The sequence below is a fragment of the Cibotium barometz genome, chromosome 46 (assembly GCF_041138505.1).
Source record: "Cibotium barometz isolate CiBa-2024 chromosome 46, ASM4113850v1, whole genome shotgun sequence".
NCBI lineage: Eukaryota > Viridiplantae > Streptophyta > Polypodiopsida > Cyatheales > Cibotiaceae > Cibotium > Cibotium barometz.
Genome location: NC_141091.1, coordinates 27740352 through 27756873, shown reverse-complemented (window position 1 = coordinate 27756873; position 16522 = coordinate 27740352). Strand labels below are relative to the sequence as shown.

Here is a 16522-nt window from a genome sequence, read left to right as displayed (position 1 = left end):
TCACCACATGACCCCAAAACACATGTGTGTACCACGTTGTGAACAACAACTCGCCAACTGGGCGTGCTAGCAAACCTTAAAACCCCCATTGTACATATGTAATGTAGCACTTCTTATTAATTATAAATGCACATATACCTGAGAATGATTTTTAAAAAAAAAACTAAAACCCAAAACTAAACTAAAAAATGATCAAAAGTTAAGAACATGCACATGTACCTATATGAGCACATAGCATGTACACATACCCACACTCACTTTTATGTGCACCTACATATACACGCATACACACTCAACCCTCCCCATATAAATTCCCCCTCCTTATACCCTTTTGATTTTTCTTCCTTATAAAATTCTCCCCCTAAATATTTGAAACACCCCCTCCCTAGGATAAAAATTCTACACACACAAACTTAGAGAGAGAAAAAAAAAGGACTTGTCTCACATCGCCACATAGGTTCATGCTCGGGGGGTGCACCTCAAAAAATGTAAGTCTACCACGTGCGATCATTAGGTGGGGTTTTTTTAATCCAAAATATTGGGTAAATTTACAGAAATACAATTACAAGAGGGGTATTTTAATTGTACTTTGGAAAAAAACCCGTAAGTCTATAAAGAAAAAGGGGTAGTTTTATTAGCTCAAAATTCACAGATAAGGGGTTTTTTAAATACCCCTTGAACGCACGTCGTAGGAGGGGCTTCCATATAGTGCACCCCTCGAGGGTTCATGTTGCCACATCATTACCCAAAAAAATAAGTTTGGATCACATCACCACGTCATCACGTAGGCTCACATTACCACATCATCACTTGAAAAAGAAAATCTTGGATGAAAAAATGTATTTTAAAAAACTCGCAAATATATTATTATTTTAATAATCATAATACTATAAGAAAGAGAGCAAGCAAAAATAAGTGAAAACGAGAATAAGAGAGAGAAAAAGAGAGACAGAGAGAGAAAGCGTGTAATAGAAAGAGAAGAGGAGAGAAAGAGAAAGAGGGTGAGAGAGGGTGCATGAAAACCTCCACTCACAAGAGAATCAAGAAGAGCACCTAAATGGGGTGAAGAGCCATCAACACAATTGAAGGCTGACAAAAGTGGTAATTCATGTAACCACACTTTGTGTCTCCCTCCACAGCACAACACTTGCCTCCATTTATGCTTTGAAGCACAACACTTGTCTCCATTTATGCTACTCTTGAAGCAAGGTAGAGATGCCTGACAAAAGTGGTAATTCATGTAACCACACTTTGTGTCTCCCTCCACAGCACAACACTTGCCTCCATTTATGCTACTCTTGAAGCAAGGTAGAGATGCCCAAAAGTTCACAACAAAGTAGAATGCCCAAGATTAGCAATGTCTAGCATTCCAAAACTTCACCCCCATGCTATTGGCACTCTATAATGCTTCCCTTTCCACCAACATCGCCAAATAGCCACCAACTATTCACAAAGGGGCTCAAGAACCACCTTGATCCATTCGGCCATGTTCGAGTTTGCAATTTACCAATATCCCTACTAGACCAGGTGTCCTAAATTCTTCTATTCTCAAGGACAACCCAACCTCAAGCACACCTGCCTTATTGGCCAGCAACCACATTACACATCAACTAACAATTTTCTATCTCCAAGCGTAAGAGTCAAAGAAATTGGACAAATAAGTTTCGAAGAAAGCAAAGTGTTGGAGCTTTCACTGACAAAAGCTTCTATAGGACTTACCTTTTTCCCAATGCCCATGCATGCCACACCTATAATAATAATATACATGAGCTCTGCATGTTACAGACACATAAGTGTTTGTTTTTTCTCAAACCTATAATGATCCTCATCTATGTCCAAGTAAATTTGTGGATGGGGGGACCATGGCAGTGTACCTGGCCCACGATATGACCCATCTTGTGGACTCCCCCAAATTACTTGGAAACTTTCGGTGGCCTCGTCTTTGACCACACCATAATTCAACCCACCCTACCTCTATCCCAAGTGCTCGATAACGCCAAATCCCTCGAGCCACAGAGACTGCCCAGCTCCATTATAGCTATGGGCATAGCCATAGCCATGAGAAAATCCGCTACCATGTCTCAACAAATACTCTACTGATCTTGACTCCTCAAGAAAAGTGCCATCAAGTAAATGTCAAAGAAAGTAGCAAAAAGAGTCCAAGAAAGTAGTTGTGTCGGAGAAGTCCTTATGTTGGGAGTCCAAGAAAGTAGCTATGTTGGAGAAGTCCTTATGTTGGAGTAGTGCACCCACACGAGCACACCTTCCGCCCATTTTCCATGCACACCACGTGCATATTTCACTATGGGCATCACACTTTTTACACTTCTCACATCTCATGGCACACACAAACACATGCGCCTACAATTAACCTTGTCCCCAACCCCATCCCTACTACTAACCCTCCAGGTACATTTTTGGATGGGGGGGACCATGGTGACCCGTCCCCTGGAGAACCCCCAACCTTGTAGGTACTTCTAATGAGCCTTCATGTATCTATCCTCTTCTTCAACTCCAATTTAACCCCAATAAAACCTCAATGTGGCCGACGTGTTCATCAAAAGCCCAATATCTAGGCATCACGCTATAAGATCCGAGCATAACACCCTGTCATGCCAAGCCATCCTTAAATGGTTGCCATCCACCCATGTAAATCATTACTATATGGTGGTCCTGATGCTCATCCCGCCAATTATATAGTGCACCATAATGCTTAGTGATGGTTGTTTGTAAGGATCAAAGGCTTGGTGGGTTTGAGGAAGTGTGGTTTGATGTGCTACAGTTAACTGTATCGTCGTCTCTAGATCGGGTTTGCATCAAAGTTCCTTGGTGTTTCTATGAAGGTCTAAAAATGGTCTTAGACATGATTTATATTCCTTTGCTATGCTGCTAGGCCTACGTCTATAGATTTACATCTCCAAGTTCACGTCTCTAGACTCACGTATACAAGTTCATATATGCAAGCTCATATGTCTAGGTTCACGTATGTAGGTTCACGCCTCTAGACTCATGTTTATAGGCTCATGATTTTTTGTATGAACTCATCTCATGTACTTTCCTTGTATAATATAAGCCTATGCGAGGCACAAAAATCTAGGAACTGGGCCTATGACAAGGTTGGTGTGCACTTATCAGGTAATAAGTGTACTTTAATTTCCCAATAATTGTGAAGGACAAGAATTTTCTTAGAAATTGGCACCGATATAGATTATGTGATAAGAAAATCTTCCAAGGAATAGAGTAGGTGTGATACTAGTCTTTATGGTAGTAATAATTGGTCCATATAATATTAGGTATACCTACCTCTAAACTCACATCTCTAGGCTCACATTTAAAGGTTCACATGTCAGGACTCATGGCTCAAGTGTCCAAGCTCACATCCATAGGCTCATGTGTGCAGACTCACGTCTTTTTGTGCAAGACTATGCTCGTGTCCCCTACCCCAAGACTTGGTTTGGCCTAGTTTTTTATTTGATTTTTAAGGCTTGATGGGGTGTGATTAATGATCTTAATCTTAATTATGATTGTGATACAACTAACTACATTTTTATAAATGTTTTTTTATGGTTTAGCATGCTTCTAAGCTACCAATTCCAATAATACATGAAAAATTAGAAAATTTTTAAGAAATGCATAAGTAAAATTTGATAATCCCACTCTAATGGAGTCCAATGCTCATGTTTTGGGACTAGATTCCACAATTCCTAAGCTAATCCTTGGATCAAAGCAATGAGATCTAAGCCTCATGAACTCTAATTTCATGCAAATCACTAAAGAACTAGGGTTTTTCCCTCCTAATAGATGAAAATAGAATGCCCTAATGCAAAATAAACTTCAAATCAAAATCAAACACACAAATAAACACATCTAATGGCTCTAAAACTGTATGTTTTTTGGAGTGTAAACTCCTAATCAACACTGAAAAATATTGAGTAATCCTAATAGCTTGGAAAGGGCGAAAAAACGAAGCTAAGTCCTAGGCTAGTCTCCCTTAATGTTCAAGTCAAGATCTTGCCTCAGCTTTGCTGAAGCATGTGTCGTTTACGTGTTGCCTTCAAGCCGCAACTACAACTTCCCAATGTGGGGGTGGTAGCTCGTCTATCGCATCCTTGCTCCATTGTCACATTGGAATGCCCCTTTGCCAAAGGGGTGAAGGGAGAGCTCTCTATGCCTTGATGGAGGCAATAAGAGATCTGTCTTATGACCACCACTATATGACTCCTTATCTGGGATTATTTACATCCGTTAGGCTTAACATTTCAATTGAGCTTTGGGGAGAGGAAAGGATAAGCAAGAACTATCAAGAATCAAGGCAATTTTAGTTATACAACATCATCTCTATGCTACTATAGATGTTTCAAAGCTTCTTGTAAGCATCAGCTCTAGGTGTTATTGATCTCCAACTCACTACTACTAGAATTGTAGAAGCTACATAGATTTAGGTGTAAGGGTAGAAGGTGAGTGGAGTACCCCAAGAGTTGTAAGATTCCTCCCCCAGCCCCTCAAGATGTCCAGTTTCTCTCCCTGTAATCAATCCCCTTTTCAGAATAATAACAGATCTTGTTTCTATCTGTTTTGGCCTAGAGAGAGAAAATTTTTTAGAGAGAGATAATTCAGTTTCTAGATATCTTTGGATGGAAAAATATCCCTTCTTATTAAAATGATTTTCCCTAAAATAGAAATTCAAAAGGAACTTTCCAGTGTGCAATTGGAATAAATTGAAAATAGGTAAAAAGGACCTTAGCCTGAGGGTCCAGATTTTTTGAAAATTTTGGATTAAGTTTCCTATGGACCAATAAGATTAATCCTAATTTAGGGAGGAGATAAATTGAAGAATAAAAGAAAAATCTCCCAAAAATGAGTAAATACTCACATAAGATGAAGAGTTGACTAAGGACAAGGTTTATTAGTTAAAAAAAGAAGAGATATTTAGAGAAAATGATGCATTTTTGACACCTCAGTGTGGGAAATTCCCCTCATGAAGGAGGCACCTATTTCACATTTGTGAATTAGTTTTAAACTCACAAATAATGAGATATTTTCATCTCTCCTCTCTCCTATTTCAACTAGATCCAAAAAGTAAGCTAAACTGACCTAAAAATGGTCAAAAAGTGACCAAACTGATTTGGAAAATTCTAGAATCAGTTTGCTTGGTTAGAGGCTCACTTTTTCCTATAAATAGAAGCCTCCCCCATTGTAAAAGGTTAATAGCGTTTATGCACTGTTACTCTACTCCTCCCCAGAGTCAAATACATTGAATTCACTTGATAATTCAATTGTTTTTTTACTAAATCCTCTCCAAAAGAACTGGTGGCCACTCTTGCTGCAAACAAAAGTAGAACCCTCAATCCCTCAAGCCAAAGGAAAGCTTACAAACTCCATGTAAGCTTAATTCTTACTTATTGTGAATTTTAAATCTATGGTTTCTTAAATTTTATGCTTTGAAAATGTTTGAATTAAAATCTGATGCTATGCCTTGATGGAAAGGCCACCCCCTTCTCTTCTTTACAATTCAGCCCTTCTTAATCCTAGAAAGTTTAATTAAATGATTGATTAAACTCTTTTCATTGTTTACTCTCTTAATTTTTAAAAAATGGAGTAGATTAGAGATATTAGAATTCAAATTAGACTAATTCAAGTCATAAATTGAATGTTAAAATTGAGAAATGGTCAGCCATACAAAAAGGAGATTATGGTAAAATTTTTTTAAACTTTGTGAAACTAAAGTTTATCATTAGGTTATTCTAAAAGAGTATTTCCTTCCGTTTGTGCATTCATAAAAGAATTATTTTTTTATTTCAAAAGTGTTATTTCCATTAAAATTGAATTTATGCATAGAAAGATGCATGAAAGAATTATTTTTATTTCAAAAGTGTTATCCCCATTAAAATTGAATTTATGCATAGAAAGATGCATAAAAGAATTATTTTTATTTCAAAAGTGTTATTCCCATTAAAATTGATTTTATGCATAGAAAGATGCATAAAGGAATTTATTTTTATTTCAAAAGAGTTATTCTCATTTATTTTGATTTTATGCATAGAAAGATACATAAAGGAATTTATTTTTATATCAAAAGTTTTATTCTCATTAAAATTGAATTTATGCATAGAAAGATGCATAAAGGATTTATTTTTATTCCAAAAGTGTTATTTTCATTAAAAATTGATTTTATGCATAGAAAGATGCATAAAGGATTTATTTTTATTCCAAAAGTGTTATTTTCATTAAAAATTGATTTTATGCATAGAAAGATGCATAAATGATTTATTTTTATTCCAAAAGTGTTATTTTTATTAAACTTGATTTTATGCATAGAAAGATGCATAAAGGATTTATTTTTATTCCAAAAGTGTTAATTTCATTAAAATTTGATTTTATGCATAGAAAGGTGCATAAAGGATTTATTTTTATTTTAAAAGTGTTATTTTTCTTAAAATTGAATTTATGCATAAATAGATGTATAAAAGGATTTTGTTAAAAGTGTTATTCCCCCCACTGAAGTTGATTTTATGCACAAATAGATGCGTAAAGAATCTTTATATCAAAAATTAGAATTCTCTTAAATTCTATGTTTAAATGAATGTGGATGCATAAATGATTTACTTTTATTTCAAAAGTGTTATTTTCATTAAAATTGATTTTATGCATCGAAATATGCATAAAGGATTTATTTTTATTCCAAAAGTGTTAATTTCATTAAAATTTGATTTTATGCATAAAAAGATGCATAAAATTTTAATTTGATTCCAAAATTTTAATTTCATTAAAATTTGATTTTATGCATAAAAAGATGCATAAAGGATTTATTTTTATTTTAAAAGTTTTATTTTTCTTAAAATTGAATTTATGCATAAATAGATGTGTAAAAGGATTTTGTTAAAAGTGTTATTCCCACTGAAGTTGATTTTATGCACAAATAGATGCGTAAAGAATCTTTATATCAAAAATTAGAATTCTCTTAAATTCTATGTTTAAATGAATGTGATGAGAATAGATGTGATGAGATGTGATGAGAATCAGATAGATGTGAATGGATGGATGGATGGATGTGATACGAATAGAAGTGATGAGAATGTGATGTGGATAGATGTGATGAGATGTGATGGGAATTAGATAGATGGGAATGAATGGATGGATGGATGTGATATGAATAGAAGTGATGAGAAAGTGATGTGGATAGATGTGATGAGATGTGATGTGATCAGATAGATGGGAATGAATGAATGGATGGATGTGATGTGAATAGAGGTGATGAGAATGTGAGGTGGATAGATGTGATGAGATGCGATGTGAATCAGATAAATGTGAATGAATGGATGAGATGAGATGTCATGTGAATCAGAATGTAAATGAATGATATAGGATGTGAGTGAATGTATGTGATGATAATGAATGTGAATGTGTATGTGAGGAATGGATGTGAATGACTATGTGAAAGAATGGATAAGGATGTGTATGAGAAGAATGGATGTGAATGTGTATGTAAAGAATGGATGTGAATGAGTATGTGAAAGAATGGATGTGGATGTATGTGAAAGAATAAATCTATGGGATGGTAGTTAATTTATGATTGAGAGTAGGGTATGATTGCTTAAATCTATGCGATGGTAGTTAATTTACAATTGAGACTAGGGTATGACTGCTTGAATCTATGGGATGGTAGTTAATTTACGATTGCGACTAGGGTATGACCCTTGAATCTATGGGACCCAAGCTTAAGCTCTTCCAAATTAATGATTGAGTTTAAGCTTAGGGTTGGGGCTTGAGAGAGGAATGGACCTTGTCCAAAGCCAATGGGGTGGTGGGAGGAAGGGGGTGTGATGGAGTGGGCCATACACATACATGTATGGACCTTGTCCAAAGCTAATGGGGTGGTGGGAGGAAGGGGGTGTGATGGAGTGACAAACACATACATGTGTATGTGTGACAAACACATGTATGTGTATGTGTGACATACACATACATGTGTGTATGTGTGACGAACACATGTATATGTATATGTATGTGTGTATGTGTGACACACATGTGTGTGTGTGAGTGTGTATTTGCACACATAGAGTGTGTGTATTTACATACAAACACACGTGTATGTGTGAGTGCATGTGTGAATAGACAACACACACATTCAATGTATCGGTGGTATCGCCGCGTATTTGACCCGGTGTATATTAAAGGGGAGAGGCGTCGGGGATGACCCGGTGAAGGGGAATCCTAGGTCAATATAAATACCTGCATCAGAAGAATCATTTCAGCAAACAGCCATACACAATCGACAGTGTAACGCCAACCCACTCTCAGCATGATTTCTATATAGAAAACCCCAGCTTTCTTTCTATCGCCTGCAAAAGCCGAGAAGAAACAGCACACAGCGAAGAGCGCACCTTGAAAAAGAGACCAAAAGCAAAGCAGGTACTTCTTGCTGGCCTCCTGCCTTTTTGTTTTTTGGCTTCTTTTTTCCCCTGTGCAGTCACAAAAGGGGCTTGGAAAGACACAGAGTGTGTGCGCTTCGGAATCGCCTCCGCTTCCCTTAACTAATTGACCAGCCCACTTCTCCATCATTTACAGGGCTCTGAAAATTGGATTTCTCAAAAAAAAATATACCGGACATCAGGATCTCCAAGAGATTCATACACATATATATTTTTACATAGTTATTCTCGAAAATAGGAACCTTTTATTTAGTGATAAACATCCTTACATATATTTGTATAATTTAGGGAATTGGGTTTTCTAGTATAGGACAGAAACTGCAAAGAGTAACCCCATACCAAGATTGGCATATCAATAGCAGATGCAGTATACAAGACATTGCCATCTTATGCAGTGGTAGCAGATAATAGCAAGGAGATTAAGATTAGCAGATATTAGCTAGGAGATTTAAATTAGCAAGGAGATTTGAGAAGATCAAGATTGTGTGCAGTAACCATTGATCAGTATTTAGGGCGTCCTATCTCTGAAGAAAAAACAAGCATGATGATGAAGGGTGCGCCCAGCCGCTGGCGCTATCGGCATGTGATGTGGCTCTTCAGCAACCGCATCCGATTTCTGATGGCTCTTAGTGTGCTTTTGGGCCTCTCTGTGCTGGCAGGCCGGGTATCGTCCATCATGGGTTGGCACCATCATCCTCAGGAATGGGGCAGGTAAGCCTTCGTTGCACTTAACATGTCCATGCTGCTAAGTATTTCAAGGATATGGAAATTTTTGCACTTTTTAACACCAATGTCTGTGTTGGATTATTTTTGCAGGCAAGAGCACTTCACTGTGCTAATCAACACTTGGAGACGGCCGGACTTATTGAAAAAATCAGTCCAACATTATTCTCTGTGCCCTAACATAGACTCTATCAGAGTTGTATGGAGCGAGTCGACCGACCCACCTTCAGACACCCTTCTCACTGATTTACGGTCTTCTGTCAAAGCTGCCTCTAAAAAATCCACTCACACCATCAAGCTGAAGATTGACATGCATGATGAAGACAATCTCAACACTAGATTCAGGCCCCTTGATGACCTTGCAACACATGCAATCTTCTCCGTGGATGATGATGTCGTTGTTCCATGCGACACCTTGGCATTTGCATTTAATGTATGGTCAAGTGCTCGTGACAGCATGGTGGGTTTTGTGCCCCGAATGCATTGGCTTCATTCTGAGGTGTGTACCATTCATACTAGCAAGGGGTTTTTATGGGTTTTATGGCAGCTCTATAGCTCCATGGCCTTTTTACTAATTGCTGGTTGTCTGCTCAGAAACATGAGTCTAAGCAGCGGCACTATACGTATGGTGGCTGGTGGTCTGTATGGTGGACTGGAACATACAGCATGGTGCTGTCAAAATGTGCATTTTTTCACAGTAAATATCTTGACCTCTACACCAACCACATGCCTGCCCAAATAAAGGACTTTGTGACAAGGGAAAGGTAAGCACTTTGCCTATCTTATACAAAGATTACTTTTGAATTGCTATTATAAACAATGTTTATTATTACTCCTTCAATGATGATTCCTTTGTGTTCTTGCAGGAACTGTGAAGATATTGCAATGTCATTTCTTGTTGCTAATGCTACTAAGGCTGCTCCCATATGGGTTAAAGGTTAGTATCTTTGCAGTTGCTGTTGTCGCTGATTTGCTGACATGCAAGAAAATGTTCAAGTGAGTCGCACATGGACATGTTAGTTGGCATCATGTGTGTGTATGGTCTCGTACCAATGACCCCTTGTTAGAGCTCTTGGACATCGGGTATGGGATGGTCTGTGAGGGTGTAAAGAGGCAAGGGTGACAAGCATGTTCGTATGCCAATCATCCCTCTTTTAATGTGCACCACAGATGCCTACTCAAGAATGACATTCTCTTGTATGCACCATATAGAATGGGTCACTTCTGGTGTAATGCATTTGTTAGACTTGGCCTAGGGTGTGAAGGCACAAGGAGGATGTATGTGCACAGCATTGTGCCAGTCACTCCATTTCAGCTTGATTGCAAGGCTTCGAATGAACAAGATGTGCACTTGAACTTTGTTTGAAGTAGCACAATTGCACTTTATTACATTTATTAATGGTACTTTTTCACCCGTGTTCAGGAAAGACCTTTGAGATTGGCACCACTGGGATTAGCAGTTTAAAGGGGCACAGCAAGCATAGAACAGCTTGCTTGAATGCATTTGTGGACATGTATGGACACATGCCTCTTGTTTCGAGTAACTTCAAGGCTATGGATGCAAGGTCGACGTGGATTTGGTGACAAGTTCTGGATTGTGCACAAGATTTTCTCGGTGTAACTAAGTTTTTGAGGAAAGGCTACGGGCTGCACACAAGAATTCAGAGCTTCATTGCAGTGCCTTCTTATACCAAAATCTCAGTAGAATATCAGAAATAGTCGGAAGGATTTGTAAATGTGCGAGTGGTTCATTGGAACAATTTTTGGCTTCACATTTCGGCAACCAGGTTTTTCTGATAGGTGAAAACATTGCGAAGCACATCCATAATCCATGGATAAGTGCCATGCAAGTTGAGATCTCGACATACGATGCATGGAAGACGGAAGCACAAAGGCTATTACTACCACATGCTCTACTTAGTCCATGCTTTCATCATAATATGATGCAGAGAAGTATCTGAGCGACAAACTAATGGCAGCAGCAGTTTGTGGATGATGGTGGGAGGGTTAGCAGTGGCTTTGCTCATGTTGCTGAAAGATGCAATACACAAATGTCTAGAAAATTTTGAAGATTAAAAGATTACATGAGGTTTAGATGGCATCCATCTTCCTCGAGTGCATACTCAGTTTATGTAAAAAGGCATGTGTCATCGCAATTGGAATCTTGGGTTTTTTATCATCATCTCATTAACAACTTCAACAAAATTAATTTTCAAGATAGTGGTCTAACAGTTACTACTGTATTCCGTGTTTACAATCTCGAGCTTTCCTCCGTGTCACCGTTCTATGCATGAATGCTGTCATGCATTCCAATTTATTCTGGCTTCTCAAATTTAGAGCTTGGTATTTGGTAAATGTTTTGATAAATGTCTTAAATCTAGTAATGCTCTCTCTCTCTCTCTCTTTCTCGCTCCAAAAATCATTTAGCATTATTATTATTTTGAGAGGTCATAACTGCATTTGAAGAAGTCTTTTTATTCTTTGGATGATTCCTCAATAAAAAGATCTTTTGGTGTTATGCCAACAATAATATGTCTTCTCACCCTTATGCAAATGCCATCATGAACGAGTGGTCCTTAGAACGGGGTGAGAATGGAAGAGCTACTAGAGGTGTTCCAAAAACAAAACTCAAAGGGGCGAAGCCACCCTCTCCCACTGGGGCAAACGGGCCGGAGGCCCTAGAAATGGCCAACTTTCTCGGCTGGGGAAGTTGGCCATTTCATTGAGTATTCCTTTCTGAACCCGGCCTTCCCTTCAGTCCAGTGGTTGAAGCCATTGGCTAGTAAGTGCTATGGGTCACTCCTTTAACGTAATGAACGTTGAGGACGCCCTAGAACGCAAGTTATATTTTCGAAATGGAGATTGAGGTGGAAGGCGTCACAATGAGATAGATTCATTAGTGTCCGTGCAAGCCATATGTAGTGGAAGTCACACATACAATTACGAGGGGGTTCACGTCTATACGTGGAGTGTGGATGGGAGCCTATGTTGCCCTATTCATTCTATGATTTATGCCTATAGGGTTGGAGGAAAAATGTGCACGACTAATAAAAATGTCTAAAATAGCTGAAAATATGGAAAAAAATCCATAATTGCATTAGATAAATATTTGGATAAAAAGTGGAAATAAAATGGGATAAAATGGAGATTAATTGCTAGAGATGACATGTCTAACACCTCCTCTCAACTCTAGCACGGAGTCCAACTCCCATATGGGTAAGGAGCTAATCGATAGTATCTCAAGGAAGAGGTTTGGTGAAGAGATCAGCAAGGTTGTCTTGAGAAAGACAATACTCCAGTGTAATGATGACGTCGGTGACCAACTCACGAACGAAGTGAAAGTGGACCTCAATATGGTTGGTCTTGCCATGGAAGGATGAAGTTCGAGCCAACGCCAAGGCACTTTAGTTGTCCGTAAGCATATGGATCGGATAATCCGAGAGTACATCAAGATTGCTCAACATCTGGAACAACCATAATAGCTCATAGCAGGTATCCAGATAAGCACGGTACACTCAGCCTCAGTAGAAGATAATGAAACTATATTCTGGAACCAAGAGTAAAGCACTAATGAGAAGTGGATTGTCGAGTATCCTGATCACTTGCCCAATCAACATCAGAGTATACAACAAGCTCATTGCCTCCTCTGAAAGAGAGACCATAGTCTAAGGTACCGAATAAGTATCGAAGAACCCTTAGAGCGGCTTGCCAATGAGAATATCGAGGAGCAAAAGAAAACTAACTGAGAACACTAACACAGTAAGAAATGTTGGGCATGGTGTAAGTTAAATAAATAAGAGAACCAATAAGCCTCCGGTACTGTGTACTATCCTCGAAGAGGGGAGAGGGATCATCACGGGAGAGCTTGAAGTTAGGATCCATCGGACAAGAAATTGGACAGCACTCGGTCATCCCAAATGTCTCTAGGAGCTACTGCAAATATCTGTGCTGGCTAAGAAACACTCCATCAGAAAAATGATAGACCTCCATCTTAAGAAAGTAGTGGGGAAGTCCTAAATCAGTCATCTCAAAGGTGAGAGCTACATTTGACCAGAGCTGTTCAATCTTGGCAAGATTTGAGCCAGTGATGGAACCTGAAAACCTTGAGGTTGTTCAACATGCACCTCCTCACGTAAGTCACCATTTAGAAAGGTAGACTTGACATCCATTTGTTAAACCGGCCAGTGCTCATGATCAGAAAGAGCAAGAAATGCTCGTATGGTGGTGTATCTGGTTGTAGGAGAAAAAGTTTCGTCATAATCCACACCCTCAATCTAAGAATACCCTTTCGCAACTAATATGGCTTTGTGTTTGTCCACAGATCCATCGGCATGAAACTTGGTCTTAAAGACCCACTTGACCCCAATAACTTGTCGATGTAGAGGCTGGTCCACAAGCTCCCATGTACGATTCCTCTTAGTGGAATGAATCTTGGCCTCCATGGCTGCCCGCCACTCAAGAAGAGCAAGAGCCTCTTTAGTTGTTGTAGGCTCATATGACTATATCACTGCACTCATGAGAGCGAGGTTACAAGAATGACGAAGCTGTTGTAATCTCCATGTCCGTGTCAAAGAATGTGCTGAAGAATCAGCAAGCTGATGAAGCTCCATATCGGAGAGATGAGAATCACAAATAGTGGTTTCCAGCCATCATGGAATGGTAATCCCATTTTGGATTAACAAAGATGCTCCTCCAATTGAGGACATTAATAAGTGTCATGAAAAGGCACTATAAAAGTTGTATAGAGAATCTGGCCACCCAAGGCCTTAGTAAGTTTTGGGCGCCCGAGTGTGAATAAGGGCCAGTTGTATATAAGGTAATTCTCATAATGAAATGACACAATCTCCCTTTGTGCTATGAGAACTCTTGTTTTTTGGAGAGAGAGAGAGAGAGAGAGAGAGAGAGAGAGAGAGAGAGAGAGAGAGAGAGAGAGAGAGAGAGGGAGTGGTCCAATACATGTGCCTCTTTCATGCATGCATGTGTGTGAGAGAGTGAAAGGTTGGTTGCCTTGCATTTGTGGTGTGAGCGACTTCGTAGTGACAGCGTGGAGGCGGTGTTCGGAGGAGTGGAGCTTCTAAAGTGAGCTTGGGGAGCCTCAAGGGATACGAGCTCGAAGCATTAGTAAGTACCCAATGATTTTTGTCTCTATTGCTTCTCCCAACGACAGTTGTGTGGAGTTCCTTCTTGGGAGGTGCGATAGCCCATAACATTTTTGGTGCCGCTGCCAGGGAAACACCTTTGTTTCTTCCACTCTCTTAGAGATTCAGCTCCCACAACGCAAGATTCATCATTGCCTTTGCATTTAGAAGGTGCAATGTGAAGAAACTATGTAGATAAGGTTTGAATGGTAGAGAAGAAATTGCTGAAAATCATGTGTTGAATGTGTGGGTGAGTACTTAGAAGAGCTTAGAGGAAAGCTACATTAGTTTTTCCTTTTAATTTTGATACTTTTGTCACCAATCGTGCTACCGTGAGCTAGCAGAGGTGACACCTTGTTTTCGGTTTTTTCTAAAAATTCACAAAAATTTACAAAAATAAAGAGCCACTGGTCGTGTTAATAACTTGCATTACATCTCCAATCCTTAGCACGACCAGTCTAGATCAATTGGATAGGGAAGTAACACTCCAAAACATCATTTTGTCGATGCGGTAGTTTAACACGTGAAAGTGCAGAGAACAGTTCACGACGTGAACCATTTCCTGCTACTTCACAACGTGAAGCGCATTCTGCAATCAGCGCCAAGATTTTTGGGATTACCTTGCTAAAATAGGGTGCCTTGTCCGGACACAATGAAACTGAAGAATCTTATCATGTGAGATAGCAGTGAAGTGTTTCACGACGTGAACCATTTTCTGTTTCACGGCATGAACCACTACTTGTTACTTCACGGGTTAAGCCTTCACGGCCTAACACTTCATGCCTTAGTAGTTCATGAGTTAAGCTCTCACGGACTGCTAGTTCACGAGTTAAGGGTTATCATACCAGTTGTAAAAGAGGAACTCTAATTGTACTATTTGGGTCTATCTGACTCAAATTGAAGTAATTCTGAGCTTAAAAAATCAAAGTGTGAAACCTTAGTTGCCGCAGTGCAAGGAGCAGTTCATGATGTGAACCATTTCCTACTACTTCACAGCATGAACTGCTCACTACTTCACGACGTGAAGCATTTTCTACAATTTCACGGATATCTGTTACTTCACGACCCCAGAAACGATTGTTTGGCAAAAAACCAGTTGAAAACATTGTAGTAATTTCGCTCGTCAAATTACACTCTCATGCACTTGAGGTCCGGTAAACTCATTGGAGACGACCTTACTCCCGATGATAGTGCATCAAACCACCTAGGTTCTTCCTATCAAAGTAGTTTTGGTTCAGGCCGCTTGGTGAGCACTCAATTGAGTGTTTCAGCTTGGAGGAATTTGACCATTCGTTGATACAAGTAGTGAGGAGTCCATGGAAGAAGGGCTATGATTCTCTGGCCTTGGAGAGAGAAAAACCATCTTCCCCTGTAAGATCTAGTGGAATCTTTGATATGGCCAGGGGATTTTTTGGTCTCCAACATGGCATGGAAGATGATGCACAATCTGTAGGCATTGTCCCATCATCACAACTAGCATTGGACATGGTTTAAGACTAAAATTACCAACCCAACCTTCTGGCTCCAGGCTTACTAACACAATGAGGATCAGTGGGACAACCCCCAGGGTTAGGAGGGATAAGGAAAGTAAGGCCACGACAGGACAAGTCATTTTTCCCACATCGGAGGAAATAGAAATAGACTTGAAGAAGGTTGAGGCAGAACGACAATTGTGATTATTGAGCTTAAGGAAACAAGAGCTCGATACTCGAAGAACAAGGGCAGAACAGAGGAAAATGGAGAATGTAAGTCCATTTCAATCACGTGGCAAAGAACCAAAAACATCTAGAAATGCCACCGATAGCATGTGGACGGGCATAATAGAAGGATTAATACCAACTCTAGATCCCATCAATGAGGAATCAAGGTAGGATGAAGGCCTTGAGACACAAAATGAGGAGGACAATTTACCTAGGGTACTTGCAGAAGGTGAGGATCACCTCTATACTAGAGAAGATATATAAGAAATGATCAATGATCCTACATTCTTGCAGGGCATGGAGCTCTTAATCCAACAAAGGCAGGCTGAAGCCGCTAATAATGAGCCAAGCAATGAGGAGTTGGCCAGACCTAGCCATAAACCCAAATTACATAGAAGAACCAATGCAAGAAGAGGAAGAGGTCTAGGTAGGGGGGAGTAGCTCCTCTAAGACAAGTTGTGGATCCAAACGTAGATTTGAACGCCGTTACAAAGGCGAATCTACTAAATATGGCTATGTAAATGGGCTG

General features: G+C 39.3%; 1 protein-coding gene across 2 annotated transcripts; it reads left to right on the top strand.

The window, feature by feature from the left end:
* The first annotated feature begins 8186 nt into the window (after nucleotides 1-8186).
* Nucleotides 8187-11412, top strand: LOC147612085 (glycosylinositol phosphorylceramide mannosyl transferase 1-like). Of its 2 annotated transcripts, none has more exons than XM_086783961.1 (6): nucleotides 8187-8412; nucleotides 8569-9143; nucleotides 9249-9654; nucleotides 9750-9919; nucleotides 10022-10092; nucleotides 10579-11412. In XM_086783961.1, exons 2-6 carry the CDS (start codon nucleotides 8974-8976, stop codon nucleotides 10737-10739), a joined length of 978 nt encoding a protein of 325 aa, XP_086640087.1. In that variant the 5' UTR covers nucleotides 8187-8412; nucleotides 8569-8973; the 3' UTR covers nucleotides 10740-11412. The 2 variants fall into 2 exon arrangements, with proteins under 2 accessions (XP_086640087.1, XP_086640088.1); XM_086783962.1 differs by having other exon boundaries at nucleotides 8273-8412; nucleotides 8924-9143.
* Nucleotides 11413-16522: the final 5110 nt, after the last annotated feature.